Below are 16166 nucleotides of genomic sequence, written 5' to 3' on the forward strand. Positions count from 1 at the left end.
CGTGCCACACCAACGCTGTGAGTTCTACACTAGGGACTGGGAAAGGCCGGCTGACTAGCTGGAGATCAGAACTCTCCAGACTGTCTTGGGGTGAAGACATTCCTTAAGGAGCAAGACCAGTGGTCTCGGTTCCAACAGTAGGTAATTAAAGCCCTTGGGCATTAAACCCACAGTGAGAAAGACATTTTGCAATAGGGCACATAATCATGCCAACATCCTTAAGTAGATTTCCCTCTTCTACCACCGTCTACTTCCAGCTATTGGGTTCGAGTTTTGACAGTACCTAGGGTGGGGGGCGGCGGGGGTGGTGGAACAGCTGACTGGAAGCCAAGCAGACAGCCCTAAGAAGCCCAGAACACGGTCCAACTGCTCGAGGGAGGAGAGGCGCTATGCCCGGGCATTTGCATATCTGAAGACAGCTCAAATCCTGTACCACTGACTGCAGAGGCTATGGAGAGCTCTTTTCTGGGACTGCATTGCAATGAATCCCAAATCTGCATAACACTCAGTAGGAAGATTTTCAGTAATCAGAACTATCCTTTAAGATGGGATTTGTGGTAAAAGACTTAGCCTGTGTTTGGGAAGTCATCTTGGGTTTATCTGGAGCTAAGGGTGAGAACTGAACTGCAAGTGAATGAAGAGGCAGTGGGAAAGGGTAGGCGAGACCACGGCTGGACTCAGGAGGTAATGCCCCTCTCCAGGGAGAGGACAGGGGTGCACACAGATGATGGGGCCTTTTTCATGCTCAGGTGAAATAGAACCTATCTCTTTCCAGAGAAGTGACCTGAGCTCGGACTGGACCTCACAGTTTGTAAATTCTGGAGCACATCTAAGAAATTCAGGGAGAACTTCTGGCTCCTTTATGAGCATCATTTAGACAGTAGACATTAGAAGGAAGCAGGGTTAGTGCTCCTTTGCCTCAGGGAGAACCCTCCTCCCTTACTACACTGCCTCTTGCTGTGGCAGAGGGACCAGGAGGGACTGGAACCTGTTCCGGCGTAGGCAAAGTGGGGCAGACATGTCTTTGTTAGCCCGACTCCATTGTCTGTCTTTCACTGACCTCCCAAAACAAATTTAAAAATGATTTTAGATTGCCCAGTATTTTATGTTAGATACCTTTCTCCCCTTCCTTTAATGCAAGAAATACAAAATGGCTGTGGTGAGATTTATTTCTTCCTCAATGGGCAAACTGGTGAGAACAGAGTCTTTGGAAGCTGTCCCAACTTGGCTGTTTGCCCTCCTAGTTCCAGACCTGGTTCTGAAGGTGCAAGGAAAAGCCTGTGTCCTTTCCAGGCAGGGAAGTATGGGGAGCAGCACTGTGCAATTTTAAGCAACTGAGCCCAAATCTGAGAGGGGGCAGACGCCAGAACCTGCTCCAGGTCCAAGCCGCCTCTGGGAGAGTCCAGGAAGCTGAAAAGCTTCTGTGCCCAGCACCCAGGGGTGTCTCAGCATTTGGAGCAGTTTTCAGTGGAGCAGGGGACCCAGAAATGGAGCAGAAACCAACATCCCTGACCAGAGACAAAAGGATGTTTCTGGAAAGTCCAACTTCTAAATATGATTGACATCTCTAGCTGCTTAATTCCACAGAGGAAGGCTCTTCACCACCTCCATCTCCCTGCCTCTATCTTGTGTGACAGTGGAGGTCTCTGCCCAACACAGTCACCCAACTCAGTCCCCAAACAGTAAGCTGACTTCAAGCCTCTTTCAAGCAGGCAGAAAGGGATCCAGGTGATGGCACTGCGGGCCATCCAGGGATCGACTCAGTGAGCATCTTGCTTGTGACATTCCTGCCCCTCCCATGGCCCGATGCTGCCAGCCTTGTCCTGGCTTCGAAGGCTGCTCTGAGGTTCTGGGCAGACCACGCTGTCCTCCCCAGCTTGGCCAGCTGGCAGGCAGTCGCCTCTGACGTGCACTGAGGAGACACCTCAGACAACCCAAATTTCTTCTCCGGGGCTCCTCTCTGGGCCTGGGACCAGAATAAGAAAGCCAGGGAGGGGGCAGCCAGCAGACTGAAGCTTGGTGCCCCTGCCAGGAACATGCAGGAACTGTCCCTGAGTTTCTGGCCAACCTGTTGGCTATCAAATTAAGGGTAGCTCGGAAGAGTGTGTGGAGGACCTGCAGAGGCAGGAGAGGGAGGATTAGAGGCAGATAAAATGGGGTCAAAGTAAGAGAAGATGAGAGAGAGGAAAAGAAAAAGTAAGAAAAAGGGAGGAGAAATAGAAAGGAAGTGAAAAAGAAAAGGGAAGAAAATAAAGAGAAAGGAAAAAAAACCCCACAATAGCAGAAGGGGAACAGGAAGGAAGCTGCTTCTTGCGGATCCACCTCGATGCCATGGGCTGGCTCTCAGCACGGCCTATTTTCATCACGGCCAGGGACTAATGAGGAAAGAAGACAGCCCGAGGGGGTCAGGCCCCACTTGTCCTGAGTGAGGATGAGTTCATCCAAGCCTCTCCCCTGCCTCCCATGTCCCCCCAGGAGGCATCATCAACCACCTGCATGTGGGCTCCTAGAAACCAGAGTTCAGCCTCTTTTCTGACCTGTGGAAGCTGCCAGTGCCCATGGAGTGGCCTTTGCCTGGCCTCTCCCACAATTGCCACTGTCCACAGCATTGAAAACATTCACACAGCTGAGTTAGACAGAGTAAAGTCTTTGGGGATGGGGGCTCTTATGTGGAAAGCATGCTATAAGTTTTTGTGTAAACCGGCAGAGCCACTTTCAATGTCCTGAGCAGGCTAAGAGCTTTGCAGCCAAAGCTCCAGGTCAGCGGGTCCCTGGAAAGAAGTGTGTCTCTGGACTGACTGGCTTCTCTCTCTCCTTTGTAAACAGTCACCAACGCTATAATGGGTCAGGAAATGCTGATCTGCTTTGGTACCAAACAGAATCAAGGTAAAAACAAAAATAAAACTAAACATAAATCTGCAACTTGTACACACAGCGATTCCATATGGTCTAGCACGTATGTTTCACAGAATCAAATACAACTCACGTAGGTGTTCCTACGAATTTGGATATTCCATGCTGTGGCTTTATTCTAGAAATAAAGATAATCAAACAATGACTAGAAATAAAAAATAATAATCAAGCTGAAGACATGAGAGGGATGCCGGATGGCCACTTAAAGCAGTGCTTCTCAAATTCTGCAGTGTCCAAATCCCCTGGGAGCTAATGAAGAAGAACGAGGCGGGATAAGGCTGGGCCTGGGGATGGTGCCAAGTTCACCAGATGATTCTAATATCCACCAAAGTCTGAGAAAAGCCAAACTGAACTCAAGGCAAAGAATCAGGAGATGTGGCATAAGGGAAGCTGAAGTCGCTTGGGCTCAGTGAGCTGGAAGGATTTCTAGGTCAGTCCTGGGAACCATGCTCTCCCCAGACCCAGGTGCCTGGGCCGCTCAAGCCAGGTGGACTCTGCCCCCAGCCCCGGGCAGAGGCCTGCACTTACTGGTGAGGACTTTGAGGGTGAAGGGGTTCTTCTGCTGGATGGTGTGGGTAAAGTGGAAGCGGGCGTTGCAGCTGTAGTCGGTCTGCATGTCCTGCACCATCACGTTAGAGAAATACAGGTCCCCATTATGGCCCTGGGAGACCCGCTTGTCTTGAGTGATGGGCTCCATGGCTATAAGGAAGCAGAGGGACAGTGGAAGGTTAGCAGTAATTGGAACAGTAATAATAATCATGAAGTTTCTGGCAAGTGAGCACCTACAGAGGGCCAGGTGGGGCCAGGGGTTCCAGTTTATTTGGTCTAATCTCACTCTCAACTCTGAAGTGGGGGTTTTCTTTTTCACTTCCTTATTTCCATTTTACAGATAAGGAAGCAGAGGACTTAATTGTTCTGGTTGCAAAAGCGGTGAGGGAAGAGTAGGATTTAGATTCAGACCCGCCTGCCCACCATGTCCATGCTCTAGGACCAGATTTTTCTATCTCCTGTTCATGCCACAAAAGATCTGGCTAGCGCTGAGGCCAGAGGGAGGGGACACAATCCTTCAGATGCCCCCAAATCAGGAGTCAAATTCACCCGTTTTATTTTCCAACCTCCCCCTGCCCCGCCAAGAAAGAAAAAAGCATTATTAATTATAATTGTAAGATGCATACCAATTAACGGTACATACCAACAATTTTAGGATGCCTTCCAATTTTACAGATGCAAAATGATGAAACTTTGTGTGCTTTTTAGAATTAATGACATGGCTGAAAATGCTGCCTATGTTATCCATGTTCTTTCAAGCACTGCATCTGATGTAAACTTAAATGGCCAGGTTTCCAGGCTATGAGGTTTGTAAAAGTATACCTCTAAGGCTGACTACTCATAGTGAACTCCTTCCTATCCCCCATGAGTATTTTCTAAGTCACCATTTCTTAAAGCACGAGGTTAATGATGCTTATCAGAGATTTTCTGTAGGCCTACTCTGTGCAGACACAGTGCTCCATACGGGTTAAAGAGAGATGAATAAGAAAGGCAGGTCCTGTCCTCAAAGAGCCTGCAGTCTAGTAGCAGAGAGAGTGGATAAACAAATAACTGCAATACAATGTGGTGAGTGGGAAGTCCAGATAAGAACGGATGAGCTGAGGGAAGGAGCAGCCAGTCCACGCTAGGGGCCTCGCGCTGCAGCTCCAAGGCTACATGACATTTACCAGGCGGAAGAGAAAGAAGCTAAGAGGGTTTTAAGCAACAGGAACAGTTTGTGCTAAAGTGACAGCACCTGAGTAGGGGGGAAGCGGGCAAAGACGGGTGAAGGACTGGAGAGGCAGAGGGGACCAGACCAGGAAGGGGACTGTGTGCCAGTGGAAGGAGTCCAGGCTTTGTCAGAAGTGATGGAGCCAATGAAGGGCTTTGAGCATATGATGAAACTGTCGCATTTATGTTTTTAGAAAGACCAGAAAGGCCAGTTATGGATAATTATTGCAACCCAGGGAAATGTGGTAGTCTATTCTGGGGAGATGTCAGTGAAGACGGAAAGAGGGGGAGGGTCATGAGATCTGCTCGGGAGGTAGCATGGACACACCTTGGTGATGAGTAAGATGCAGGGGGTGAGAGGGGAGAGATTGACCTGTTAGCTAACAAAACAATACCCCAGCCTGTGGCCAGGCAGCCTTCCCCACAGATGAGCACTGTGATGAGGGAAAAGAGGGACAATGATTGGGCACAAAGCCACACATGCTCTGCAAAACAGCTCACGTGCTGCCTCGTGGACAAGGCAGCCTCTTTTGTAAGTAGGCTAGCAAGAATTCAGGAATGGAGAAAATGATGGATGATAGGCAGGCAGGCAGGAGGGTCTATAGATTGGCAGATGATGCATATAAGGGAAGAAGGAATGGAAGGAGGGGGAAGGGGAGGCAGAAATGAAGCGGGGAAGGGAAGCCAGGAAGATATACAGATAGCAGTCCTCCCTTCACCTTCATGATGCTCCCCCAAGCCCTGCTCGCTGTCTTTTGTTTGATTGAAAACACAGGAAGTTCTGAGGGAAACAAGTCTAGAGCGGTTAAATGCGTCTCATTCCAAAACCGGGCCAGGACAAGCTCTGAATGATGGCGCTCTGTCCCCCTGCTCCAAACACCTTATCTCCCCATCACTCCTTTATCAAAGGTTTCATTCCTTCATCCCCCCATACTGTCCTACAAGAAGAGTGAATCCAGATCAACCAAGGATTGAAAGAGGGGTCTTGTTATCAGCCTGCCTTCAATTGGCCTATTGAAAAACACAGTTTCTCTTCTTCCTTATTCCTTTTTCTCTTGCTGCTCATCATCACAAATATTACTGAGCACTTACTGTGTACTGGTCCTGTCATAAGCACTTTGGATGTTTTAGTTTATTTATTCTTCCAATAATTCTATTCGGTAAGTACAATTATCAGCTCTGTTTTTCAAGAAGAGGAAAGTGAGGCCCAGAGATGTTAAGCAACTTGCTCAAGATCACACAGCTAACAACAGTCAGTCTTAGGAAACGAGCTCAAGCAGCCTCTCTCTACAGATCCTGTGTTCTGTGCCATGTGGCCACCTCACATCTGCTTCTCACAAGTCAAGGTGTTCTAGGCCCTCCCCATTTAACATGCCTACCCCACTCCCTAAAAGAGACATAACACACCAGGCCTCTAAGACTTACAGCTGCTCATCCAGAAGATGACTGGGGACGGAAGTCCGGGTGGGGGATTGCACTGGAGCGTCAAGGGAGCACCTTCTTGAACCACCACTGGGTCTAGATTTTCCTTGGGCCACAGGGGAGATTCTGGGGAGAAACACAGAGGAGCGGGGTCAGAGGCAGGCATCAAAGATGCAGACAGGGAAACAGGAGAACAAGGGAGGCAGGAGAGAAGGACAGGGCCCAGGAGTCTAAGTGAGGCCTTTTGTCTGAATGGATGCACATCTTCAAAGGCTCCCCGCCCCGCCCAGCTTCCTCCTGTGCCCACAGTAGCGGTGAAGTTGTTCAAGACTCTGGTTTGGAAGCTTCCTTTACAAGGAATCTTTCTGAGCTGGGGAAGGTGAGCCCCTGCTCAGAGGCAGAAAAGGAGGCAGGACATTCAGGGCTGCAATGTGCCAAGGGCAAAGGCGGCCCCTCTGGAATGCCCCTCCTGCCCTCCCCTCCATGTGTGAAGGACTGTGTCTTGCCCCTGCCCCACGCTACTCACTGGACACCTGCAGGCGGATCCTATTGGACAGGGCTGTGCCAAATTTGTTGCGAGCAAAGCATTGGTATTCCCCCTCATACTCCTCTGGCCGCCCGCCACTGCGGAAGTCAATCACCAGGGTCCCAGACCTCCTCCTCATTGACACCCGGGGGTCCTTGGCGACATTGAAGAACCTGCTGTTGCGAGTCCAGTGGAAGCTGTGGACAGTGGGGGGCAGGCAGGGGCAACAAACAGTAACAAGGTGGGTTCCGGGCTCCAGTTGAGAATCTCAGGGCCTTCGTCCTTGACTCAGCCCCCAAACCACACCTTCACACCCGAGTCCCAGCCCTGGCTGAGTGGCAGAACTTCCTGGGAAGCCTGAGGTAATGCTGTGTCCCCGGTTCCACCCAGCGAATCTCCAGGGGCAGGTCCCTGCCAGAACCTTTACTCAGCCAAGGCTGGGAGTCATGGCTCTAAGTAGTAGACACCCAAGTAGCCCCTGGCGATTTGCTCTTTGGAGTAGGCAGTGCTTTTAATTTTTTATCCAGAGTCAGCTATTGCTTCCACCCCAGGGCATTACCGACCTCCACCTAGGAATGCAAACACAAGTTCATATTTCACCCCATCCACACGCATGGGGAGCTGTCTCTATTCCTCCTGCCTCTTTACGTGATAACTGACTCTAAAGCCAAAGTGAAATGGTTCAGGTTATCTGTGCCCCTGATCGATGGGTGGAGACTGTAAGGCAGTGGCCACACTTATAGCCCAGGAGGTGCAGCTTTGAAAGAAAAAGCAGCCTTCATAAAACTGAGCCCCAGGGTGAAGGGACCAGAATGCCCTTCTGCTTCTTCTGGTGGGCTGTGTGTCTAACTGCCCAGGATATAACCTAACGACAGGCAGGAACAGTACTGGTTGTTCAGTGCTACAGAGTCACTGTCCCCACAAAGGAACCTTGGGGGAAAGACCAAAATGTCAGAAGCAAGGTCACCCAGACCCTGCCTGACCCTTCAGGATGATTCCTGCTTCTGCCCTCATGGGTGAGGGAGGCTCTGCTTGTTCTGGGCTCACAGCTCTGAGTTAGAGCAGCTCCTGCAAACCCAGGGCCCAGGGGGAAAGAAGGCTGCCACACCCCGGAGGCTCTGCCCTGCCTCATTTCTCCTGCTGACACACAGCCCTGACACGGGGTCCTGTCACATCTGGATCTGAATCCGGCATGAGGCTCCTGATAGCTCCAGCCCATGAAAGCTGCTTTAAAGATGAGGGTTGGATAGCGTACCATCTCCATATGGTTAGTGCTTACTGTTCAGGAGAAACCAACCTGGCCTGGGTGTCAGAGGCCTGAGTTTAAATCCAGGCTCTGCCACTATCAAGCTGAATGACCTTGGAAAAGATACTTAATATCTCTGTGCTTCTGTTTCACTTCCACTTTACAAGGACAAACGTCCTTCCCCGAAGGGCAGTGAGATGGTCTGACGGGACAGCGTGAGGAACAAGTCTAAACAGAGGAACAAGTGTTAACAGAGCCTGGCACACAGCTGGCTTCACTCGTGTCTGCTGCCACCTCGTGTGGTGCTGATGTGCACATAAATAACCAGAGACAAGGCCAGAATGAGTCTCAGGTCAGCTAGGGAGAGGGGCTTCCTATAAGCAAAGCATGGGGGAATGATGGGAACGTAAGTAGGAAGAATATTATACTGAAAGCCAGAAAACTTAACATCTAGTCTGCCTTTTCGGTGTGAACTTAAGCCACTTAAGTTTTCTGGCCTCCAGTTTCCTCATCAGCTAAATTCCCTAGTTGTCCAAATTGTACTTTCTATCAAGTGACGGCTTAATGGTGATTTTTCAGAATGGGTAGCATTTAATTTCTCAGCTGCCATAACTATCATCAGGCGAGGGAGGCTCTGCTTGTTCCAGGCTCAAGGACAAGGGGGCGGCTTAAATGTCCTCTTCGCAGGCCCCGTTCCTTCTACCCAGCTTGGATTTCCCTGCCAGTACACTCACCTGGGAGCAGGGTTCCCCTGTGCTTCACACTCAATCAAGATGTTGTCACGGGGATCCACGATGTGGTCCTTCACTGACTGCTTGGTGATGGTTGGGGGCTGGGACACTGCAATAGGGCCAACAGTCGGCGGTCAGGGCTGCAGGGACCTGCCCTGGTCCCTGGCTTGGGGAACAGCTGAAATTAAGAGCTTTGGGAGCCACACAGACAAGCAGGCAAGCCGGTGGTAGGCAGTGCCCCATTCTGGAGAGTGCAGGAAAGGGGGTGCGTGTCAGACTAAGCACGAGAAGAATCCCTGTAAGCTCTCACAGAATCCCCATGAGAAACTGAAGGCCAAGCTTTTGTTTGACCCATTCTTAAGTCCAATGCTTAGTATAAGTCCTTGGGTATAACAGTTCTTAATAAATGTTTGTTGAATGAATAAAGGAGCAAAAAACAGCTAGATTTTTAGAACTTAGCTGCCATGATGGTTCTGAGCCCTGGAGGGTCAACAGATGGCCAGACTGGGGAGGATGGAGCTAAAAGAGGCTTTAGTGCCCAGAGAACTTCCCAGGGACTCGTCTGTAGGCCAAAGAGCAGCTCCGCCCTCTGGGTCCTGAGCTCCCGTGCCAGCCACCTGATGGTAGGGTCCTTCTTACCCACCTGCTCCTCTGCCTTAACAGCCATCGGCCGAGCCTTTCCCTTCTCGTGTGGTAAGGGACCTCACTAAGGACTCTGGTGTCAAGAAGCCCCAGCAGGCAGGGTGCAGAGACCAAGCACCCCTCTCTGTGCTCTCACCTGGCCTTCTCCCGCCCCTCTTTCTTGGCCTCCTACCTCCCAGAGGCACAAGTGCAGAAAGGCGCCCGGGAACTTACGCTCATTCTGAATGCTTGCTGTTAGTTCCGATGGGTTAGCATTGTGAGAAGAGAAAAGAAGACATAGTTATCACACACGACCAATAACCCGGGTGTCCTCCTGCCCCAGCATGCAGGGAGAGGGGCGAGGCCGGCTAGGCGAGGGCACTGAGTAGGCGCTCTCTCCTCCCAGCTGCAGAGCTCAGTGGAAGAGCCAGCCCGGAGTGCGGACAAACCCTGTGAGCGCTTCACAGAGAAGACGACAGCTCCCCCGGGAGACCAAACCACGCAGTGAAGCGGAAAGACCAGCTTCTAACCAAATGAAGATTCCCCAATAAGCTCAAACGTCAAAAGTGCCAGTGCTGCTCAGAAGAGGCTGGGCTCTGAAGATGCCCCCGTCACCTCCAGATGCTGCTTGGCCAAAGGTACCAGGATGAGGCTGTGATGCCAGGCAAGGGGTGGATCTGAACCACTGCTGCAGGACAAAGCCCCACCAGGGTCCACGGGCCCCGCTCCTCCCGCTGCCTCTTCTCTCTCACACATGAAAACACCTTCTCTCCTCACAGTCTCGTCTCCTCCTTTGTCATCCTTTGTAAAACTCTAGGAATTAATTTCCATAGTTCTGCTCATGGCAGAAATACGCTGTCCTATGGAAATCTTGCTGCTGACTGCTGGATGAAACAGAGGCCACTGCTGCTTTCCATGCTTTTTACAAAAAGGGTAAAGGGGCAGGTGGCACACACCTTCCCAACCTGCACCTGAGATGTGCACGTGCCTATGTACAGGTGTGTGTGTTTCCCAAACTTGGACAAGCATAGAAATCACTTGGAAGGTTTGGTTAAAATGCAGGTTCTGACTCAGTAGATTCTGCATTTCTGACAAGCAGCCAGGTGATACAGATGCTGGTGGTCTGTGGACCAAGCTTTGAATGCAAGGTTTTGGATGGTATATTCTTTGTGGAGAGAATATCTTGGTTAAAATTTGTCTGCAGAAAAGAGAATATGTATTGCTGTAACTTTTAAGGATGTCTTTTAAAGATGTCTTTTCCTTGTGATTATGTCAGAAAATAATATACCATTCTTATTTCATGCTGGTGGGGGTGTCAGACACTGTACTGGTACCGCTGGCTGACTTTTTCAGAGTGAGAGCTTCCTGAGGGACGAAGAGGCTGCTGGTGAGCCATGGTGACCTGGAAGCTTTCTACCTTGACCACAGTGAGATGTGGAAGAGGAGCTTAGGGGAGCAGAAGAGGGTCAGTTTAGAGAAGGCAGAGTTAAGACAAGACCAACGGATGCAGGAAGAGTCACAGGGGCGAGAAGACAGACATCAGAGAGGGAGTGGAGGGTGGCAGGAATGATGTTAATGATGTCTTGCTGTTAGTGAGTGAGTCTTGAGAGTAAGACCCACAAAAGGTTCAAAGTCATTCTTTCTATAAAGCCTGCAGGGGCACAGAAGGGAAATTTTGTTTGCTTTACTATTTGCCAGGCGCTTCCAAGGGAGAGGAAAGTCACCCAATGGGTTCTGCGGGGGGGCAGGGCAGTGTACCCCAGTCTTCTGTATTCATGCACCTCTTTTCTTTCCCTGGGTCTGATATCTGTGCCTTCTGGCATGCATCCCGCAGAGGGTGGAGGGTGTGTGCGTGTGTGCACGTGTGTGTGCACGTGCACATGCGCGTTGTTGAGGCCATCCTGCAACACTATTTAGGATGATGGTGAGGAGGAAGTGCTTCTCCCACACCACTGCCCTCCTCTGTGGGTTCTGAGGAGAAAAATGCTGAGTCTCTTGATGAGGGGAACAGAGGAGCCAGCTGCCAGCAGACTCACTTTTTGGCACACCCTCTCGGTCCATGAGGTGACTCTTTGCTTTCTTTAAAGGTCACGCTGTTCTCCTTGGGGCTAATGAGGGGGAGGTGGGTGCATGTGACTCCGCTGGCAGAGTGGTGGGGGCTAGAGGCTGAGCATTTCAATGAGGGATTGTGTAGCAGCCCGGGGCTCTGTTCCAAACTCCCCAGAGCAGAAGCAATGCCCCATTCTCATCAAGACATAGAAAACCCCCGCAAGGGGCAATAAGCAAAGGCACACCTGGCAAGGCAGCCTCAGGCCTGAGAGCTCCCCTCCCTCCGCCAGCCAACACACAGGGAAAGTTAAAGAGTGCCTGATCTTAGGTTGTTCCCAAGCCTTGGCTATTGTGAATAATGCTGCAATGAACATGGGGTTTGCAGATATCTCTCCTGCCTTTTGTGACAACATGGATAGACATTGAGGGAGATAAGTCAGACAGAGAAAGACAAATACTATATGTTCTCACTTATACGTAGAATCTAAAAAAAAGTCGAACTCAAAGAAACAGAGTAGAATAGTGGTTGCCAGGGGCTGGGGTGGTGGAGGATGTTGGTCAGAAGGTACGAATTTCCAGCTATAAGATGGTTAAGTTCCGGGGACCTAATTTACAGCATGGCAATTATAATTAACAGTATAGGCGTACCTCGGAGATACTGCAGATTCGGGTCCAGACCACTGCTATAAAGCCAATATTGCAATAAAGTAAATCCTATGAATTTTTTGGTTTCCTGGTACATATAAGTTATGCTTATACTATACTGTAGTCTATTAAATGTGCAATAGCATCATGTCTAAAAAAACAATGTACATAACTTAATTAAAAAATACTTTATTGCTAAAAAAAATCACTATCATCTGAGCCTTCAGCGAGCAGTAATCCTGCTGGTAGAGGGATCTCACCTCGATGTCGATGGTGGCTGATTGAGCAGGATGGTGGTTGCTGAAGGCTGGGGTGACTGTGGCAATTTCTTAAACTAAGACGACAATGAACTTTGCCATATTGATTGACTCTTCCTTTCACCAATGATTTCTCTGTAGCATGCAATGTTGTTCAATAGCATTTTACCCACAGTAGAACTTCTTTCCCAATTGGAGTCAATCCCCTCAAATCCTGCTGCTACTTTGTCAGCTAAATATAATTTTCTAACTCCTTTGTTGTCATTTCATCAATCTTCACAGCATCTTCACCAGTAGTAGTCTCCATCTTAAGAAAGCGCTTTCTTTACTCATCCATAAGAAGCAGCTCCTCATCCATTAAAATTTTATAAGATGGCAGCAATTCAGTCACATCTCCAGGCTCCGCTCCTACTTCTAGTTGTCTTGCTATTTCTACTATATCTGAATTACCTCCTCCACTGAAGTTTAAACCCCTTAAACCCAAGTTTAAACCTAAGAGGGTTGGAATCAACTTCCAAACTCCTGTTAATGTTGATATTTTGACCTCTTCCCATGAATCACAAATGTTCTAAATGGCGTCTAGAATGGTGAATCCTTTCCAGGTTTTCTATTTACTTTACCAAGACCCATTGGAGAATCACTATCTGCAGCAGCTATAGCCTTACCAGAAGCATTTCTTAAATAATGAGACTTGAAAGTCGAAATCACTCTTTGGTCCATGGGCTGTAGAATGGATGCTGTGTTGGCAGGCATGAAAACAACAACAATCTCATCGTACATCTCCATCAGAGCTCTTGGTGACCAGGTGCATTGTCGATGAGCAGAAATATTTCAAAAGGAATCTTTTTTCTGAGCAGTAGGTCTCAACAGTGAGCTTAAAATATTCAGTAAACCATGATGTAAAAAGATGTGCTATCATCCAGGCTTTGTTGTTCCATTTATAGAGCACAAGCAGAGCAAATTTAGCATAATTTTTAAGGGCCCTATGATTTTCAGAATGGCAAATGAACATTAACTTCAACTTAAAGTCAATAGCTGCATTAGACCCTAACAAGTGAGTCAGCCTGTACTTTGAAGCTTTGAAGCCAGGCATTGACTTCTCCTCTTTAGCTATGAAAGTCCTAGAAGGCATCAATATAAGGCTGTTTTGTCTACATAAAAAATCTGCTGTTTAGTGCAGTCACCTTCATTAATTAGCTAGATCTTCTGGAAAACTTGCTGCAGCTTCTACATCAGCACTTGCTGCTTCAGCTTACACTTTCATGTTATAAAGTTGGCGTCTTTTTTTAAACTTCATGAGCCAACCTCTGCTGGCTTCAAACTTTTCTTCTGCGGCTTCCTCACCTCTCTCAGCCTTCATAGAATTGAAGAGAATTAGGGCCTTGCTCTGGATTAGGCTTTGGCTTAAGGGAATGTTGTGGCTGGTTTGATCTTCTATCCAGACCACTAAAACTTTCTCCACACCAGTAATAAGGCTGTTTCACTTTCTTATCATTCATGTGTTCACTGGAGGAGCACTTTTAATTTCCTTCAAGAACTTTTTCTTTGCATTCACGGCGTAGCTAACTGTTTGACACAAGAAGCCCAGCTTTTGGCCTGTCTGGGCTTTCGACACGTCTTCCTCACTAAGCTTAAGCATTTCTAGCTTTTGATTTACAGTGAGAGATGTGCGACTCTTCCTTTCACTTGAACACTTTAAGGCCATTGTTGGGTCATTAATTGGCCTAATTTCACTACTGTTGTGTCTCAGGGAACAGGGAGGCCGAGGAGAGGGAGAGAGACGGGGGAACCGGTTAGTGAACGGTCAGCACACACACACTTATCCATTAAGTTTGCCATCTTATATGGGCATGGTTCCTGGTGGCCCCAAAACAATTATAATAGTAACATCAAAGGTCACAGATCACCACAAAAAAATTAGCAATAAAATTTAATAATGAAAAGGTTTGAAATATTGCAAGAATTACCAAACTGTGATGCAGAGATGCGAAGTGAGCAAATGCTGTTGGGAAAATTGTGCCCATAGACTTGCTCAAGTCAAGATCGCCAGAAACCTTCAATTTGTAAAAAACGCAGTATCTGCAAAGCGCAGTAAAGCGAAGCACGATAAAATGAGGTATGCCTGTACTACATTACATACTTGAAAGTTGTTAATAGAGTAGACTTTACAGGTTATCACCATACACCAAATTGTACACCTTAAACTTACATATGTTATATGTCAGTAACATCTCATTAAAGCTGGTGGTGGTCAAGGGGAATGCCCGGCATTTCCCTAGCCTTTCCACTGGGCCTCAGCCCATGGTGAGAAGGAAGGATGGGCTCAGATAAGGACCTGGGAGAGGTCCTTCGTGCCGGGCCCGGCGGGAGGGAGAAAGCAGGCTGTAGAGGACCCCTGCCCAGGGCAACTGGGCCCTCCCTGGAGAGCTTGCTTTTCTCTTGTCATGTTCAGCTTTTGTAGACTCATTCTGAAGACGTAGCCATTGCCACTGTGCCTGCAGCAACCAGGAACTCTGGACTGGTGTCCCAAAAAGACTCCTCATTAAAGAGGTGCTGTGTTCACATGCTAGCCCTGCCACTTAGGAGCTGGAGATACAGCTTTATTTCTCTGCACCCCATTTCTAATCTGTCAGCTAAGGACAATACCTACTTCGTAGATTAGCTGTGAGAATCACAGAAAACAACGTCTGTAAAGCACTCAGCTCTCTGCCATGCACACGCAGCTGCTACTCCAGGGAGTTCTAAGAACTGAAAGGCAGGTTTATCAGAGGTCAGTGTGGCGCATATTGAGCACCAAGCTGGGTTCTTCCTGTGACTCGATCACCCATTTGCTGTGACTCTGACCAAACATGGGCGAGTTCCCACGAATGAAACAACACAGGAGGGGCGGGGCCTCCAGTCCCTTCTGATGTAGGGTGGAGACGTGGTGGTGGGGAGGTCAGGGAACTCGAAGCTCTGGGCTCTACAGGTGGCACTTTGGAGAGACCGACTGCTCGCTCACCTGCTTGTGGCTCTGGTAGAGCTTTAGAAATCCACATTCCTAGCATAAATATCAAAGCCATCTATTTATAGGTTCACCTTGCAGGAACTCCTCACCCACTAGCCCCAGGATCAAAGTGGCACGTACGTGAGGAGAAGTGGCACAAGAGAAATGAGCCCTCACCACTTCCTTGATAACCCAATTTCCTCTGCACCTCCGGGGAGACGGAGGGCCTTATCATGCTCCTTATTAGATTGTCTGCCTGGGACTATTAATGAGCAATTCTCCTTGAGCCAGCAGAGCAGATGGTCTCCATGGAACAGTTCCTTTCACAACTCCCCTGTCCCCATGTGCACACGCATGGATGCACAGATACTCACAGACAGACACACACACACACACACACACACACTTGGGGTACAGGGAGGACAGCAGGGGCCTTGCCCTTGCCCATCTTGCTCTGGGTCTATGCTATCATTTCTCCTGGCCCTCTCACATCCAGAAGTGCCCGCTCCTCTGGGGCAGCTATTACTGGTGAAGTCGGGTGTGAGGGCCTGAGACAGCCACAACTCTTCTCCAAGCTCCACTAACTCCAGGTCCCAGGGTCTGACTTTGGAGAGCTCAGTGGGGACTTCTTAGAGGCTGCATTACTTTCCTACCGCTCCCCAGACATCAGTCACCTGGAGAAAGCCCAAGTCAATGTTGGCATCATGTGGGTCCCATCTATTCCTGGAATCAGGAAACAGGGGACAGAGGGGCTGTGCCCATGTCTTAGCCCTGGGATACAAGACATCCTGATAGAAGTGTCAGAATTGTGATGCACATCTAAATGCAGGGCCAAGGAGCAGGTGGCCAGTCAATGCGCCATTATGAACGTAACCACAGATATGGCTGGTGGAGACACGCTGTTAGCTCAGCATTCTAAGCCCTTTACTTTATGATTCTGATGGCCAAATATCACCCCGATCGTGGGAAACAGAATGACGTGGATTTTACTTTTGAACTTTACAGTGAAAAC

General features: G+C 48.9%; 1 protein-coding gene across 2 annotated transcripts in view; it reads right to left on the bottom strand.

Annotated features, from left to right (window-relative positions):
* The window catches only part of NFASC (neurofascin), a 72074-nt gene that overhangs the window by 55183 nt on the left and 725 nt on the right, over positions 1-16166 (bottom strand). The window contains exons 2-6 of one of the 2 annotated variants that reach the window (XM_006922865.1): positions 9452-9469; positions 8600-8705; positions 6620-6816; positions 6097-6219; positions 3442-3612 (exon numbers count right to left, since the gene is read on the bottom strand). In XM_006922865.1, coding sequence (XP_006922927.1) covers positions 3442-3612; positions 6097-6219; positions 6620-6816; positions 8600-8705; positions 9452-9469 — 615 coding nt within the window. The remainder of the gene's footprint in view (positions 1-3441; positions 3613-6096; positions 6220-6619; positions 6817-8599; positions 8706-9451; positions 9470-16166) is intronic. The other variant, XM_006922866.1, reaches the window with a different exon arrangement.

The sequence above is a fragment of the Pteropus alecto genome, unplaced genomic scaffold, assembly GCF_000325575.1.
Source record: "Pteropus alecto unplaced genomic scaffold, ASM32557v1 scaffold359, whole genome shotgun sequence".
NCBI classification, from domain to species: domain Eukaryota; kingdom Metazoa; phylum Chordata; class Mammalia; order Chiroptera; family Pteropodidae; genus Pteropus; species Pteropus alecto.